Raw genomic sequence first — 18534 nt, forward strand, 5'->3', positions numbered from 1 at the left:
ATCCCTGCCAGCTCATTAGTCTGATGAGCCAGCTTGGCTCCTTATGCCGGGCACTCTACAAACATCCAAAGTGAGTGGATTTTCTGCATCTTACAGCAGATTTGCAGGGATGTGGCAGAATCACCCAGGGAGCCAACACTAAGCCAGCAAAAGCACTGTGATTGTACTTAAGCCTCCTAGAGAGGAAAAATGGAGGACTTCACTTTCACTCCTTGTATAGGCTCAGGCCCAGTCTGCATCGCCTCAGAGGTCATCCACATGAGACACAGGACCTCATGGCACTAAGGAAAGAAACACCCTCAGAAAAATGGTGTGGCAAGATTCCTGAGGACAACAGCTCCTAACATAGTGCTAGGAGGCAACACCATTTCAGTGTAGGAAAAAACACAGCAGGTGGCAGGTGGGGACTACAGAAAGGGCCTTCACCATTTTAGCACATCACTGGAATGCTTTCCCAAGAAAGCACACCTAGTGCCAACTACAATGCCTTTTTGATGTGACGCACATAGCCTTTTAATTCCCTAGACTTTTATTTTCCTAGCCTTGTAAATATCAGTTGAAGTGTTTTGTAGTTTGCTGCTGTTTTTATTTTCAAGCATTTGATTGTGCTGCCACTTCCATTGCTCACTAGTCGGAATCTGTTCTTCTTTTAAGCTGCTTTTATTACCATCAGCCTGGCACATAGCAGACAGTGCAGGACACACATTTGTTAAATAGAGAGAATTGTCTGCAGCACAGAAACACGCAAGGCCAGTGTAAGGTTCCTAAAAAGCAATGGGCATGCCAGGGTTATGCCTCTGCAAGATAAGCCACCTCAAGGCAGTAACCACAACATGTTTTGAGGGGGGAAATGTGGAGCTACAGTGTAGCAGGCCCTACTCATGCCACAGAACAGCAACCTGTCCTGATCTGAAGGAACCCTCACAACTTCTCCAGCATATTTCCAATGAGAATAAAGCCAAACTAGCCCATTTCTTGGAACAGTGACAGTTACTATGATTTCACATATGACAATCAGAATGTAGGTGTTTTGTTTGGATCAAGATTCACCTTGTGATACTGACTGCTCACCCAATGACTGTATTTAAATACACAGAAGTATGCAAAATCAAGGACCTGAGGTTATGTGTACAGGTCAAATTTTGAGTTATTATCTATGTAAAGAAAAGCCCCCCCTAAGCTGCAATCACAATGAGAAGAACATTAAGAGTAGGAACTGCAGGCAAACGAAGCCATCACAAGTAACTGAGATGCAGACCTTGAAGAGACTTGTTATACATATCTCAGTGCTTAAGAAATGTTGTGTAGGGACCACCGGGCTGCATTCAAAAGCAGGTAAGTCTTGTAGTGCAGCTTAAAGGTTAGGAAAATAAATCCCTCATCCCCACCTATAGCAACTCCAGTTTGTGTTAAGGCTATTCTGGACATATTGTTATAGTCCTATATGTTTTAAATAGGAAAGATTTTGTAAATACATCACCAGGAAAGAATGTATGTGGCACTAGACAAAACAATGTTTGTCTTTTGAAATCCGTTTTGCCCCACAGCAAGATGTTAGGCTTGTCAGTTATCAAGCTGAACTGAAATTTGAGGCTCTATGTCCTCTAAATTTACACAAGCCATCACATCTAGCTATCAAAACATGTACAGATCTGAAGTGAATGAAACGTCCTTGACAGAGCCATTCACTGGAGGGCTTCTTCCACCACCTGACCTACATCATTTTTTAAACACTAAATGAATCCATTTCAGTCAGCCTATGAGAGAGCATCAGGGTATCATCAACATAAAGATGATGTTCTCTATCCTTTGATGACTTTTATAACCACATGCTGATAAAGGTACAGTTTGACAATCAAATTATGGAGAGCAAGGGAACATGCAACCCCATCTGGTAGCCCTGCTCTAGCTTATATGGGTCAGATCTTGCCCCACTAGCAATGTTCTTAAAAGCTTTATTTAGATGAACACCAGTTATGTCATTGAGAAGTGCCGAGAGTGTCCCAAAGGAACATCTTTGCCTTCAGAACAAACAGCAGAATGGCTCACACATGTAAATTCAAGTGTTTTTACTCAGAGTAGTGGGAAACGTGGAAAAGACGCTAAATATACAGTTGTCAAAAGTGTTTCAGGAAATCTCCCAGGGTGGGGCTCTGTCCCAGCAAGGAACCCAAAAGGTGACACTAAACATCCTGCCACATAATTTTTTAAGTTCCTGTAGAAAAATAAGCACAGCTCTGTTGCTCTCCAAAAGCACTGAGCCAATCAGAACAGTGAAGACTTGCTGTAAATAATGAAATAACAAACAAACAGAATCAGTTTTCTTTTTTTATATATTCCTTAAAATAAGAATATATCACAATACCCCCCCATTTGACTATCTAAACTTTGCAGGGAAAATAACAAATTTTGCTGCCTAGAATCCAGCTCTTTCCTCCCACCCTTACAGTTACCAGGTAAGGCTGGCATGGGATTGGATTACAGATGGCAAATCCTGCTCAGGGCTTAAGCTATAAGATCTTTAGATTCATCCTACCATAAGTGTTTCCCCTTCTGCAATGTGACTCTCTGGCTTCTAATTTTCACCTAAGTTTTGCTTTAACTGAAAGCTGTCTTTGGCAACTCCCAAGATAGGATACAAATAGAGTTTTGTAAATTAATATGCTTCATGATTCTAGGACTGCAAAACTACCCACCCCTAGGAAGTGGTAGCAGGAATACTCTTTACCCTGGGAGAGGGAACCTCCAATCCATGGGGGTCCAGTGTAGAAACTCAGATATATAAGCTAATCACTAAATGGTAATTTAAACCTAGGTTGCGGCTGCCAAAATGGAATGTCCAGGTCTCATTTTCTTTTTCAGGGATGATGTTATGATGATTAATTTCATTTCTATATCACATTATAAAGGAAAAAAACCCTTAAAGTTTACAACACTTTAAAACATCAGGGTTCAAATCCCCACTCAAGTCATGAAGCTCACTGGGTGACCTTGGGACTGTTACAGCCTTTGCACCTTCCTCACAGGCTCTATCAAACCTCTGAGTGATTTGCAGTCAATCAGCAGGGCTTTTCAACTATTAGCGGTCTAAAGGAAATAACAAAATGACCTTTCCCATCTAAATTTGGCCACTGAAATGATGAAAGTTACGCAGGAGAAGACTTGGGCAAAAGGACTATGAGCCCCGTTCTAATACTGAAAACCAATTCCTAGGATTCAAAATGGGCTCAGAGGAACCCCTTCTAAAAAAAAAATCTATATTTTGCCCCTGGTTAGTAGATTTTGGATTTCAGTTAAAGAAACAAAGACAATCAGATAAGCCTGAAGTTTGCCCACCCCTGCACTGAGCAGTTTGATGAACAGCGGGCACACCACAGAGAAACAGCAACTATTAATCACAGTACAAGACATTTCCCATAATTAATTTTAATTAACCAATCATTTGTGAAGTTTCAGGGAACTCAAAAAATCACAACTTTTAGCTCCTATGCACCCCTTCAGTATGGAACAGATGTGCCTAGGAGGGCACCTTCCATAGCCTGCGGAGCCAAATCTTCAGCCAGTACCACTGGCTGTTCCAGAAAATGTGGACTGTGAGAGGCAGCAGGAGCCGGGGTAGCAGGAGGGGCACAGCAGCACGGGGCGCACAAGGAAGGGAAACTACTTGGGACACGGATGAGTTTATTTCACAGAACATGGCATTGCTGTTGGCAGTGGTTGCCACAAAGAGTGCAAGGGCTGGAAGACTCTAGGTTCCTTCTCCTAGGTCCATCCAGCCCCTTTCTTCAGGGGAAGTGGAGCAGGAAAGGATGGAAGGAAAGGAGGACAGATTCTTTCTCACACACACATCAATTGGTCAGGTTCTTCCACGGCCTCGCAGGGAAAGATCACGGGAATAAATTTATACACCAAGCTCCATCCCAAGCCAACAGAATACATTAAATAAATATGTACAGAGTCTGCAGCTGGCAGACAGGCTGGTGGCAAAGGGCTTAGTCGCCCATTTTCACTTTAGACACCTGCAAAAGACAAAAAGGAGAGAAGATAAGAAAACACAGGCGCCATGAATTAAGCTCCCCTACGTACCCCCACTGTTGCCAAGAATAATGCCAGGATTTGTTTTTGGCTTAAGAGTGTTTGGAGTGAAACAAACAGCAACCCCCAGGCCAGGAATGGTGATTTGTTGCTCCTGCTGACTAGAAGGGAGGAGCAAATTGGGAGCCTTCTGTGCCTTCACAGTAAACCATTAACTACCGATTACAGACTGTGAAATGCAAACTGGGCATGCTATCATATTTGTCGCATGTAGCAGCTTTTTAACACTGCAAATGCATCCACCTGTACATGATCATGAGGAAATATGGCTGTTCAGGACAGGTGCACAGAGCAGCAGCCAAAAGTGAGGGGCAATAGTTGTGGAGAGGGAGGCTGAAGAGACAGAGCCATAGTAGATCTTATGGACAGGGAAGCTTCTTGTCATTGAAGAAGGCTGAAGGTTGAGCCACACACACCCATTAAAGGCCTTGCCTCTTCCTAGCCCTGAAGCAGGGATGGCTTGGGGATTCCTTAAAGCAACACCAGCACCGCGAGATAACTACCTAACCTACCGAACCAGTAAATATTGGGCGCAACTTAAGAGTAGATGAGAGCCCCTTTGACGGAACAAATTAGTTTTTGAAATTCTTTTTGTTTCGCTAATCTGCAAAGAGCAGTCTAGGCATGACTACTGGCATTTCCAAACCTTCATCCTCTCTCAATTCTTCCTTCTACCTCTGCTTAGGAGGTGGGAATGGGCAAGACTGTCTGGGGATAGCAAGGCCGGAGAGACTCACCTGCAGGATAGCCACGATGACTCCAAAGAGTCCGATGGCACTGCCAAAGATTTCCACGATGAGGATCTTGACAAAGAGGCTGGCATTCTGGGCATCTGCCAATGCTGCACCACTGCCCACAATGCCCACACATATACCACAGAAGAGATTGGACAGGCCCACAGTCAAGCCTGCCCCAAACATGGAGAAACCTATGGGAGGAAAGAGTATTAGGAATGGGCGGCACCCAGTTATATTTTCAGTGGATGATCATTGCAGGCCTGACAAGACTGGCCTCAGAGACCGTTAGGATGAAGGCCCTTATGTTTTCTTCTAAGCCTGTCCTTGTTATGCATTATCTGCAGATGGAAATAAGGTAACAAGAAATTGTAACAATTTCCCTCCCAAACTCACACACAAACCGATTTTTCCTTAGGAAGAAAAGGTGCATGTTATGTATATTAACCCTTGCTTTCTATATGCAAACCTTTTAATCCACAAATAAAATAAACCAGTTCTTAGGAATTTAGTGCAACTGGTGCAAGGGTTCCTTATTTATTGGAGAAAGCTCTCCCTGTCACTCTCCCTCGCCACACCTTAACCATGAACCAGACTACTGGGTTCAGATTTACAAAGTTTAAAGGTGTTCCTGACTCACTCAGGGGAAATGCAGCAAAGCAAAGAGTGGTGACAGTAACACTATCTAAGCAGAACAATGGCTATATACTATTTATTTAGTTATTTCTGGAGCACTAGAAAGCCTCCCAGGCCACAGGGTGGTATTAGATGTCACAATTCTAAAGACTTTGGGACAGGATACAGCCAAAGACAGCATCTTGGCCCAGCTCACACCTCGCTCAGGCTTGCATCTGTGGCATGCCACAAGAATAGCATTGCCACTATAGCCATCCAAGAGGACAGCTGCTGCCAGCAAACATGTCAAGATGTGTCGGTCTCTTCTGTGATGACAAAAGATGATATACCCACCACCCCAGGGTGACAGCACAGATATAGTTGGCACATCAGATACTGCAACAGGGCGGTAGGGAGCTTTGCAAAGCCAGAAAATCAACTGGAGATAATACATATACCCCCTGCTTGTCAGACAATGTTCGGTGGCCTATTGGAAAAAAGCTGTCCTACTGCAGGTGAACTTGTGCCAAGACACAATTCAACTAGGGAAGGGCTGCAGCTCAGAGATAGAGCAGGTTCCAGGTTCAATCTTTGGTGCATCTAAGTAGGGCTGGCAGCCCCTGAGAAATTGCTGCCAGTCAGTGTTGAGAACACTGGCCTTGATGGACCAATGGGCTGACTTGCTATAAGACAGCCTCCTAGGTTTCCTACGTAACAAGGGGCGCCTGATGATATTGCAAGGGCAAGAACCATTATGCCTGCCTATCCCCAGTCCCCACAAACCCAGCCTACCTGCATGGTAGTTCTGGGCGCCAATCGCCTTAGGGGTTCTGCCCGAAAATTGCTGCAAGGAAAGGAAGGATTTTAATAAGCAAGTCTCTGACAAAGACATTAGATGTGGCATTAAGGCACGTCACTGTAGATAGGAAATATCCAGACTTGAGTTGAAATAAACTCGTACCCTTTTCAGAATTACAGCAGGGAGAAAGGGAGCTGAGAGGACTGCGGCCCACCAAGGTGCCTCATTCCTCATAAGCTCATAACTCTAAACATCTGCCAGATGCAGGTTAACCTTGCTCCAAGGTCTTGGGCAATCTATGGCTCAGTAGTGGGATTTATCCCAGGTGAAAGTAACTCCTATTTCTCTCTATGTCAATACTATGTCCCTGTGTCGATACCAGCCCCTGCTTCAAGAGCAATTAGCCAGGGCTTGTTCTCCCCTACAAGGATAGAAAACTTTTGCTCAGAGGCATGAGCCAGGATTGCCTCCTGCAACTGGGCTTCTACCCAGCATAGCACTTGGCTCCACAGTTGCCTGGACTCCATCAATACCTCTCTGATTACCTTCTTTGCCCTCCTCCGTTTGGCAACAGCTCAGCTCCCTTCACCGTGGAGCATGGCCAAGAGCGAGACTTGGCACACAACCGTGTCCCTCCCATACAAGCCAGCCCCTGCCCCCCCCATTACCTCAGCCATGTTGGTGATGACGATGGCCATGATGATTCCATAGATGGCCACAGCTTCACAAAAGATGATGCTGCCAGGAGAAAACACAGATTAGCAGCTGCAACATCTCAAGGGTGACAATGTGGGCATGGGACCAGGGAACGAGAGAGGGAGGAATGGGCTGGCCTCCAATGGCACATCTACCACTGGGACCCTCCTTGGCTTCCCAACCACCTCCTTCCTTCCCCTGGCTAGCTAGGAATGAGGTGGTAACCTTGCAGATGAGGCAGCAGCCTGAGAAGGACCAGACAACCAAGGAAGCAGCAAGTTTCAGAGCACACCTTGTTCCCCCAAAAGTAAAGCTGATTCATTTGTTTAAAGTCTTTGCTTGACACTTAAGGCAGAGTGTTTCTGAGCATAGGCAAAGCCGGCCCAAAGCAGATCCTTCCACAAGGTGCTAACACCCCTATTCTCACACCCCACCCATTAAGCCAGGGGTGAGGAACAGGTAATGTACTGAACTAGAGGGGATTTTATTTATTTGCTTTTTCTTTGTATTTTGCTGTGCCCAGTTCCATCTTTTGCCCTGCAAGCATTGAGGGTCCCCACACCTGTGCTGGATCAAACTCAATGCCTAGCTCTCACAAGGATTTTACGGTACACAGAAGCCAATTCAGGAATGTACAATTTTTTTAAATCTGTGCAGCAGGAAACAGGGCATATCAAGGATGGGCAAGTGAGCTTTTGGACTTTGCAGTACCTATACCTGTGGAATATATGCTGAACAATGGGGTCCTCTCACCTGACCAGATTTTTGGTTTTGATCCTAGGTGCTTTGACACCACCGCCAAGGATGCTGGATCCAGTAATGTAAATGCCCCTGAAAAAATAGTTACAGAAGCGGTTAGAGGAGTGGTACTTGATAGGCAGCAAAGGGGGGGGGGGGAACGGCTTGCTTAGATTGCACCCTGCCAAAATCATTTTATTATTCATTAATGCCCAGCACTGCACTTATTTAAGTACACTTATATCTTGACTTTCTTCCATCATAGAAGTCAAGGTGGTGTACATGAAGTTAGGTTAGGTTTATTGAATCCCAAAATTCCCAGGGTGATTTACAACAATAATAGAATACAGTAATGAAAACACATAAGCATATTAAAAATGCAGGCAGAGTAAGGGGAATATCCAATCATTGGTGCTTCCCAAATGCCCAGGGAAACAAAACTGTATCTGTCCGGTACTTGAACTATGACAGAATTGCTGCCACACTCCATAGTTGGGGAGCTGCAGAAAAGGCCTGTTCTCTCATCACCACTCTTTGAGTCTGTCTTTGATGCATCAGGCAGAAAAGGGTCTCAGATGACAATCCCAGGGTCCAGACAGAGTTTGGGGATCTCCCTCCAGGCACTGACCAGACACAGACCTTTGGTGAAGTGGCTGCATCATGTGCCCTCAGACTGTGCCTTGGGACTAACCCCCCAAAATGGAAGCCCAAAGTAGGGCTCAGCAGTATTGGTTGAGGAATGATGTCCATTAACAGATTGCTAGGGGCTGGGAGAGATGAAGTACTCACCAGGCAGCACCCACCACTGATAATGAGATGGCCAGCCCAATGCCCAGGTTGGACCACAAGTATGGTGAGGTCTCTGTCAGGAACCTGTACATAGGAGGAATTACCTTATGAATACTCTATTCCTTTCTCCATCATAGCATCAAGTTATAGCACCCGCAGGGGAGAAGCAGCCCTAGTCAAACCAATCCATCCCATTTCTGGACAGAACTTGGTCAGGTCAGTCTACCCATCCTGCACAATTGGTAAGTGGTAAAAGAGAACTAACGCCTGCTGCCCAGGGTGGCAGCCAGAAGGCCTTGCCTCTTTAGCAGTAACTAGGAGACTTCATAACCCATTAGGAAAGGTGTTATTTGTTATAGTTTGGGCTACAAAACAACACTGTAGAAAAGCTGTGCTGAGCCCAAGCAACCCTAGGCTAGTTTAGCCAACAGGAAAGGAGGTCCATGAAAGCAGGGTGAGCTAGAGACTTGCTTAAGATGCTGTTCAATACAGCACTCTTTGGTTAGCTCTTGAACTAGCAGAATCAGGATATGGGTCACGGCAACTCCTCAAGACCACTAATCCTATACCATTAAGACTAGTGGGTGCATGGAGAAGCATCTGTTTTCAGGCCCAAGCAATAGTCCAGAAGCACAGAAAAAAGTGCCCCAAAAATGTTCAAGATGTGTGTGCAGATGTGCCAACAGAATCTGAGCAGCACAGGGCCTATAACCTAGCTAAGCACAGGGACAAGTGGCTTGCAACAGCAGGCGAAGAGGAGAGGCAGCCAGCTGACCTGCAGGCAAAATAAGGCAATTAGCAGCATCGACTAGTGAAATGGGACACTGCCATCAATACTGTTGTCAACCAACGGGGGAAAGGGGGGGGGGGGGGAGAGACACGGCCTGCCTGTGGAAGCAACCATGCAAACATCTGCCTGCCTACCACTCCTCAGAGCAGAGCACTGTTGGGCTTTCTGTAATTCACGCGCATGGAAAAGAAAACGCAAAGGCAAATTACTGCTTTTCCTCATGCTCTCTTCCCCAATATATTGCTGAAAACACCAATAAGCCACTGTTCCCCATGCTACTCCAACCCCAGCCACTAGGAAAAAGTGCCATCTTACCATGCTATATCGAAACGGAAACCAAGGTCAAATATTGTGTAGCAGATTCCTGAAAAACAAGAGAAACACAGAATGATTCCACTTTTTGGCTTGGTCTCCTCAAAGCCCAATCTGTGATGCTCACACCTTGCCACCGGTGCTGAACCCCCCCCCCCCAGGGAGAGCAGAAAGGGTTTATATAGTCTTCATACAGCTTACACCACAAATTGCCCCTTTCCAAATCACCTCTTTCATGGGGAAACTATCACTTATTCCTTTCTGTTGTGCTCTGTTTAACAAGACCCAAAAGGTCACTACATACTAGAAATAAGAGACAGAAAAGGACTCCTATCCTACAGGCTTCCTACCAGCACACTTTTTAAAATCCTTTCAGAACAGGAAGTCTTGCCCCTCTCTGTTCCAGGGTAGCCAATGTGAGCATCCTCTAGATGCTGTGCAACTCCAGTTATCATCTCCAGTCAGTAGTGCAAAAATAACATTTGGGGTACCATACTGGCTACCTCACTCTTTATCTTTTGAGTGCTGCAGCACTGACCCACATAGGAATACAACACCTTGGACCTCAAACAAACACTTTCGACTTCTGCCAGGCCCGTGCAGAAGCCAGGCTCAGCCAAAGGCAAGATAACAGCCACCAATGTATGGGCAGGATGTTCTGTGTAGCTATGATGGAAGCTTCCTAATGGCACAATTGGCAGTTATAGAAAAACTCAAGAGATGTAACCATTCCACCTATCATTAATGTATCTTTGTCTATGTCTATCCTCAAAATCTAAACAACAGCTCCTGATACAACACATTGGCTTGGGTAACAAGTGATTTAGATCTTTATCAATATTTAGAAAGTTTCAGTTTACTGGAAAAATGTAACGAAGATCTCCTATGATCGCCTATAAAGAAGTCACAGGTATCTTGGAGGCAGAGAATATGGCCTTTTATCCCTATATTCATAATTTGACTCTACAAAAAGAAAATGCAATGTTCAGAGAGATAATGGCTATGAACTCCGGTTAAAAAAAAACCAACCACCCATGTTTCATCTTCCATTAGTGCATATGGTCAAATTCTTTTATGACAAACTGAAAAAGAAACTTACAAAAATTCTGTGGAAGTGCAGACATTTTTATTTACAGAAAGGTCAATGTTTTCGTTGTGCTTGAATTTAAGGGGGAACTGCTATAACATGGCAATTCAGTGGCATCTTATGCCACAGAAATGTGTAAACCAGATACTGGGTACCTTTTTAGCATCAGGGGGAAAAACATTTTCTCTGCAGGTAGTGGAATTGTATAAGAACTAGAGAATTTGGGAAATGTTAGTGGGACTGATAAAATGAAATGTAGCTGCCATTTGATCCTCCCTCTTTTGAATTATGTAACAGAAGAATATGCGAAAGATTGCATGAGCTGATTTCAAATTTATTGGTTGCTGCAAAGTTGATTTATGCCAAACAATGGGAAGCACAATCTATATCGTCAGGGAAGGATCAGTGACAGTCTGGGAATCATCTTATCTAGCCAAAATATCGGCTTTCAGGAGAAATGATGTACTGTAATTCCTAAAATAAATACGGAGCAGGGTGATTTAATATAATGCTTAATGAATCTATAAGTCTATAGATTTGCTGATTTTACTGTATGCAGTAATGGAAACACTTTTCTGCCCCCGCCCCATTTTTTCTGTACGTATAAATGAAAATGTTTCTTAGTTTAATATTCATTGAAATATTATGTTTATGTATAAAAAATAAAATCCCCATGTTCACACAGCTAACTGGAAGGGCACGGCCCCTTTGTGGTAGCCCTAATGGGCATTGCTATGGAAAATGTTATCTAACTGCTGCAGTCTGAAGCACATCCATCTGTGACACTACTTGTGACCAACCCAAATAAGCAAAGTTATTCATGAAGTCTTTTTATAATCAGTCATTCTTTTCTGTGATGTTCCCAACTGCCTCACCTGTGGAATGCTCTTTTTAGGGAGATGCGCCTGTCACCATCTTTGTCAATTTTTAGGTGCAGCAAGCCAAGACCTTTGGTTAATTAATGTTGCCTCCTATGGTGGTGCCCATCTTTTAGTGGGGTGGGTAGGACTTGGTCCTTATTAATTTGTTGATGAATGTGCATTTTATGTACTATATATTCTCGCTGTTTTAAACTTTTCTGGCTTTAAATGGTGTTGTAATTTAATTTGTCAAGTTGCTTTGAGACTTTTTATTGCATAAAGTGACTGATAAATGCTATTATTATTATTAACAATACCAAAAGGATCCCCAGCAGCTTTCATTCTTAGATAAGCAAGAATGCTGTACCTTCACATCCACAGCAATCTTGGCTCTAGGGGCCTTTTTTCATCCAAAAACCATTTTCTCCTTTTAAAGGGCTGGATGAAGAACATGCATGGGGAAGAAAACCAGCTGTGAAAAAGTTAGCAGTATCACATACTGCAGACAGGAAGGGAAAATCACCCCACAACCTCAGACTGGGAAGCAGAGTGGAAGAAGATGAGTCAATGACATGATGATGGGAACTGTATTTCGGGATATATGAATAGAATATGATGGGACAGTCACAGGATGCAAATGTTCCACTTGCAAGGTCCAGGCAGAACTATCCTCCTGTGAGCCTGACAATGTGAAAAAAGACACAGACAGACACAAAGGTGGGAAGGAGCTCAGAAAGAAAGAGCAAGGCTGCAGAAACAGAGCATCATGGGGCAGGATAGAGAACAAATGAGCCACAGAACTGGGGAAGAAAGGATAGATTGGCTCCCATGGAGAATAACTAAAGAGAGAATGCAAGTAGGGTGACCCTTTGATCTATTTTTAAAAAATAGCGTTGACATTAGGAAGTGTTAGACAACAAGGCAGTTCAACAGAGGGTGTGAAGTCCCTATCAGTAGACATTGTAGATATAATACACCACACCAAAAACAAGTCTGGTAGAATTAACCATGTATGGGGAAGCAGAAGAAAGTGGGTCAGGAAACTGAAGACTCTATTCAATGGCTCAGAGCTCATCAGGGTCATATTCACATCCCCGTGAGCAGAAGCCTATCTGCTCATAGGTGTGCAGCCTGCTCCAAGCGACAGCTTTAAGCCCCAGGCACTGCCAACTCCAGACCCTTCACTCAGCAGCAGCAGACTCTGATCTCAGAAAAAATTGGCACTAGGAGCCGACAGCCTGCTGCCTTTCCCTGCACACGCAGGCTTTGAAAGCAACACTGGAGAGAGAGAGAGATAATGGGCATATACATCCAGGGAGAGCTACACTCTTCCTGACATTTAGGTAAGAACTAGGAGCAGAATCTATTCAAATTTGTATGCTGTGCAGGTTAATAGTCTATGCACAAGGGGGGAACGGGGCCCCATGAAGGCAAAGTGTTCTTTTGGAGCAACCCAGGTAAAGGTTGGAGAAGAGGGGAGTGTGGCATAGCATCCTTCCTTGCCAAGCCATGCCACCAACACTGAGAGAGTTAGCATAAGATATAATCTGATGCCATTTTGTATTAACTGCACTTTGCAGTCTTCCTTACAAAAAGTAGTCAAACCCGGCAGTTACAAACCAAGATGTGGAATGGAAAATTTACCAGTGATTTATTTTGCTGTGGAATCCCCCCCCCCCCATTTTGTGAGTTGGATGCCAACTGCAAACACAGGCAAGCTTGCCAATGCCCAAGTTTTTTTGCTTTGTTTACAAAATATTAGAAAAATGAACATGCTAAATTGGGAGTGTAATAAAAGTTTCCAACACAAGCTGAATTATCTACAGTGTAAATTAGCCTAATAGCATAAGAAAGTTTCCCAGAAAGGTATCTAATTCAAAAATTTCTGGAAGATCCATACTACAGTACTGGTTACAAAATATCAAAAAGCATAGCTAGAGCCTTCCTCTCCAGAAAGCTACACAGCTACACAATAGATGTAGTTGATTAAAGGTGCTCCTGGAAACCCCCAAACCTGCCTGTCAAAAAATAAGACAGGGTTTAAGGGTACGTTACGTCTGGACACCTAACTAGTTTGATGCGATGACTGTCACTTCTGTCTAATAGAGGCAGGGCTGCTACCAGTCCAGAACTATCTACCAGAACTATCTTCAACTTGCCTAAATTCAAATCTAGTTTGTTTAAACATCCACTCCACCAAAATGTGTCAATGTTAACTAAAACCAAAATAGTAGTACCCATTCATTTAGTTAACAACATATACAGCTTGGTGTTATGTCAATAACATCACTGCCCAAAGCTCCAGATTATATTCAATTTAATAATTTTTTTTATAAAAGATACCACATCAAATTATATTCAAATATTCACCAAACATATAACCAAAGACATTAGTGGAATATATTGGAAATGTGGGGAAACAGTTGAGGGTTATATTAATGTCTGATGGACATGAGACAAAATTAGGAATTTGGTAGGAAAGACCACTAGATGCATTTATATAATTATAATTCCATATCACATACTTATAAATCTGCTAATAATTTTTCTGGAATATCCAAATGAAGATGTGAGATCAGAGCATGGAAATTTATTTGGGTTTTATTTCCAATCATTTCAACAGAATGAGAATGGTTTGATAGAGTTTGGTATCTTGCTACAGTAACGAAATTAAAGAGAAATAGTACAATTAAGCAAAAGTAGACAAATAAATGGGACAATTTGAGAACTTATGGTCCCCCTTTCTAATGTAGAAAATTAGATCAACTAGCATAAATTAAAGCTTTTTCTCTGGTTATAATAATTTATTGCATAAAATATAGTTATATTTTTATTATATTATACCAAAGCTATATTTTAATGCATACCGATTTACAAGTAAATTTTAAATCTGGCAAATATTAGCTCAAAATTCTCCTTACCAATGGCTTCATGCTAAGCAGCATTAAATAAAACATCCTGGGGGGGTGGGCAACCTTGGCATATCCCACTGAGTGCAAGAACCCTACTAAAAAAGAGGGGTTCTTGTAATCCATCCCAAGTCTTTACAACATGGTAGGAAAACATATCAGTAATTCTAGCTACCCTCACGTACTACAACAGCATCATTCAGAAACAGTACACAATGTGAACTTTGAAGTCAGCAATCAGGTATCTGAAGGCATCCCAACAATGGAGGAATACAGGAATGGAAAGGCATAATAAGACAAAGCACAGCTGAACGGTAGTTTACTCACACTGCTTGAAGGATCTTCTTTACATACTGCAGGAGAACCCAAGGGACAAAAATGAACCCTAAGGACACCTCTACTTTTCTTCACAAGAAAAGTGTGAAGCGAGCTGGCAAAAGAAGCTTCCTGTCCTTATGTGGATTTGTTCACAGCTTTCTCAGTGGATACTGGCTAGGACAATCCTTCTCTATATTCCAAATCAATTTGTACTATAAGCAGTAGAGAATACACTCAGTAGACTGGAGAGTCTCTTTCTATACTTTCAGAAGGGGAGAAAATTTCATGGCACCCTGTGAGGCCTAACAGGAAGTGGGCTAAAGATTCCCACCCAGAATTCTGGTCTCTACTTTTCAGATCCACAATGCTGATCTTGATATGTTACTTCCAATAGGACCAGCTCCAGATTTTTGTCTCTTGCTTGAAGTGTCGCAATTAATGTTTTTTACCCTTGCGGTAGTAGCCATTCACTTTTCTCCTCCTTGATTTATATTACAAGTATATAACACATAGCAAGGATGGAATATGCAATTGCAAAGAAAGGAAGCAAACTACCACTTTCAGGCCCAATACTATTTTGGAATGCATTATTTCAGAATACAGGTAGCATTTTTTCAGAGTTGTTTTACCCAACGCAGTGCTGCAGCAATTGATGAAAATACACTACTTTCTGTAAAACTCCTAGAGGTACAGGAGCCCTCTTAAAATTTGGGCCAGATAGTATAAAAAGCAACACAAACCTATCCTACCTCTAAGTCCAAGACCAAATGGTTCATCATCCTGCCAAAAGACATGAGTGACACCCTTGTATGCAGTGCATGTAAAAAGTTTTAAAGCTACAAGAATTCTTGGGGGAAATTAACTCCCCGCCCCCCAGACAACCCATACAAAGTCCCAAAATTGTTAGCAGACACTATGGAAAACCAAGTTAAGTGTAGTTTATTACACAAAGTAGAGTTGGCACAACAGCAAACTGACCAGTGAAGCCATGATTCTGCTGATGCTTTGAGAATTGGCCTGTACAACTGATCTTATTAATCATTTAACAATGATGAAAAAATAAAAATGTAACAGTGTTTCGAGCATAAAACCTAGAGAGAATAATATTTCAGTAAATCCTTCACATTAAAGATTGTGATCCTAAAGGTTAAGATCCAAAACCTTTAAGACTCTTCAAAGTTATTGATCATTCAATCACATCTGAGAAGTTAAGTCACTGTTTTGCAACAACAGTTACCCAAAGCTACCATAAAAAAGAAGAGACAGCACAGTGAATAAACCTCCATTCATCACACTGCTTCTTCCCTATAGTAGCAAGGTCAAATGACAGGCTACCCCCCCTGAGTACGGTTACATACATCATTTATTCATTCAAGTGGTGCTCCGCTCTGCTTCCTCTCCAATAAGTTTAGTCATGAGGCAGAACACTGAAGTACTGTTATAGGAAAGAGTTCTTCATTGTCCCTTCCAGATATATATTGGGATGGGGTAAGGTATTTCTACCTATGTTGCCCATCTATAGGTCAAATAGCTTCTTACATTTTGGGACAGATGTCTCATGACTTGGAGCACATTCCTTCCTGGCCACAGTCCCCAGCCACCAGTCTGACAAACCCTAGCTCAGGTGCATGAATGTCCCAGAGTAATAACAGAATCATGCTTGGTTCAGGGTCCACAGAAGCCAAGACAGGGCGATACTCAGAGACCCACCATGAGGCATCTATGCTCACATCCTACTGAAAAGAAAGGAAAATGTTAATGTCCTCCCTGGTACAGCTGTAGTAATCATGGCTAGAAAAGGAGAAGTTCTTTTCTTCCCATCCATGCTGATCTGAAAGGGGAACTAAGAGTCACACTTACCACTGGAAAAGTAGCAAAAAGAGGAGGAGAGGGGCAGAAGAACCCTAGCTGCAAATAAGATATAATGAAGGAGAAAAGGAAATGGAGTACTGTTTGAGTAGAGTGGTATACGTGAGCAGACTGCTTAGTCCCAACAGGAACCTGTAAGAAACTCTCTGCTTCTAGGCAAGGTCTGTGTCCAATTGGTAAAATGACCTTAAAGAAACTGAGTTTGAATCAGAAGGTCAGAGCTTAGTTTACTGTTTGTCATTCCTCAACCCTGACTGGTGAAGTCTTAACCAAATCAGCTGGGCTAATCCAGTTGAAGCCACCAACAGCTCCCAGAGAGCTGGGACAGGACTGTTGTAGGACAACTGCTCCAAAGCTTGTTGACAAAACAAACTGAAGGGGGGGGGGGAGAGTCCACTGTGCACCTTTTGCATGGTTCATCACATTTCCCCCAACAGTGTTAACCAATAAATTGCAACCACACAATACAAGAACAAATATGTCATTCAACTCATGATGGAGGACTTTCTGAATTGTTCCTTGTTTAGAATAAGGACACAGCATACCTGCATGGGCTCACCAAGAACAAATTATCACCTGAACAAATGTAGAGACTACCAGAAAATGCAAATATCTCTCCAGCAAGAATGAATCCAGGCTATTGGTGAGCCAAGTCTCCTTCACCCAAAAACATGCAGAACTTCTTACCAATGCTAGGATGGTTAACATCGAAACCATGATGAACAATGAAATCAATGTTTGGTAGTGAAGGAAAAGATATATATCAACATTAAGACCCAGTAATCCTGTCAATGTATAAACATTTACGCAGCTAGTCAGGAGTTCATTAAAGTGCAATTGCTTTGATACTAAAGATAACCAAGGGACAGCAGCTTCAGACTCTGCCACAGGTCCCCTGGTTCCAAGGCTACACCCTCTAGGCCTTGCTCAAATTTCACCACATAAAAAAAGGAAACAACACTGCACTTTTAGAAAGTTCCTCCAAATGCACTTCTTTTGATCTACTTTCAGACATCAAAATGACATTGGTGTGCACAGCATCAAAATTCACAACTAGCACTGAACAGCCATTAAGAAAGCCTTTCCCCACCCCTCGCCTTTTCGCTGCTTTCACAGATGAGGAAGCAAACTGAGCACCACAGAGCCCAATATGGTGGAAGTCTGGAGTCGTCTCTTAAACTATTTTTATTTTTGAGACCAAGGATGTGGAGAACGACAAGAGGTGGGCCTGCCGTGGGAAACCCACATGCGAGGGCCCCTCCGGAAACCTTCCCTATGAGAAGGTCATGGACAAGGAGAACCAAGTACAGTATCTTCCGGACCACCCCCTGAAGACAAAACGGCTCTCCCCGCGCAAGCAGGAGGATGCGAGTCTCCCCTCAGCAGGGATGTCGCCTCGCCCCCCAACCCCGAGAACAGCCTGACAGGCAAACTAGGGTAGGGCAAGGCAGCACCGCGGATCAAGAAGCACCCAAAAACATTCGCTGAGCCTGGAGGGCGGCATGCCACCCCCAGCGCCCCAAGTGTGCTCCCTCGCGCCCTGCGCCCCCCGCCCGCCCACGACAAGCCATTTCCCACAGCCATTTCCTTTGCGTATAACCGCACACAGCCCCGGCGAAGGGAGGGGAGAGGAGGACTTCGGCAAAGCGGCGTTGGCCCTCGCAGCGGCGCTCCCAGCTCCCCGTTCAAAGCACTAACCGATGCCGGTGATGGTGGCGGCCGCGGTCAGCCCCAGTCCCGAATACAGCAGCGCGAGCCCGGACATGGCGGCGGCGAGTCCTCAGCACGGACTGAACGCGACCGGGAATCACCTGACCCACAGAATGACGGGAACCACGCTCCACGTGACCAGACGAAGTTTATCTGACGCCTCTCGCCGGCTGGGATGATTGGTCGGATGGGAGGAAGGCGAAACTCCAACCC

General features: G+C 43.7%; 1 protein-coding gene across 1 annotated transcript; it reads right to left on the reverse strand.

The window, feature by feature from the left end:
- Nucleotides 1-3410: 3410 nt before the first annotated feature.
- On the reverse strand, nt 3411-18493 carry ATP6V0B (ATPase H+ transporting V0 subunit b). The gene is made up of 8 exons (XM_083619991.1): nt 18310-18493; nt 9572-9620; nt 8467-8550; nt 7693-7770; nt 6912-6981; nt 6237-6288; nt 4833-5023; nt 3411-4019 (listed from the first exon to the last, which is right to left on the reverse strand). The coding sequence occupies exons 1-8, from the start codon at nt 18374-18376 to the stop codon at nt 3993-3995; spliced, it is 618 nt and encodes a 205-aa protein (XP_083476117.1). The 5' UTR covers nt 18377-18493; the 3' UTR covers nt 3411-3992.
- Nucleotides 18494-18534: the final 41 nt, after the last annotated feature.

Source organism: Podarcis filfolensis (genome assembly GCF_964270895.1).
Source record: "Podarcis filfolensis genome assembly, chromosome: 6".
Lineage (NCBI taxonomy): Eukaryota > Metazoa > Chordata > Lepidosauria > Squamata > Lacertidae > Podarcis > Podarcis filfolensis.

Bases quoted from the DNA above. Each gene is read 5' to 3' on its own strand.
- ATP6V0B (XM_083619991.1), bottom strand. From the start codon at position 18,376: ATGTCCGGGCTCGCGCTGCTGTATTCGGGACTGGGGCTGACCGCGGCC. The intron at 7,771-8,466 runs GTGAGTACTTCA...CTATTTTTTCAG, and splicing joins TCAGTGGTGGGTGCTGCCTG to GGGCATTTACATTACTGGAT. The intron at 4,020-4,832 runs GTGAGTCTCTCC...TGTCTTTTGCAG, and splicing joins TCATCGTGGCTATCCTGCAG to GTGTCTAAAGTGAAAATGGG.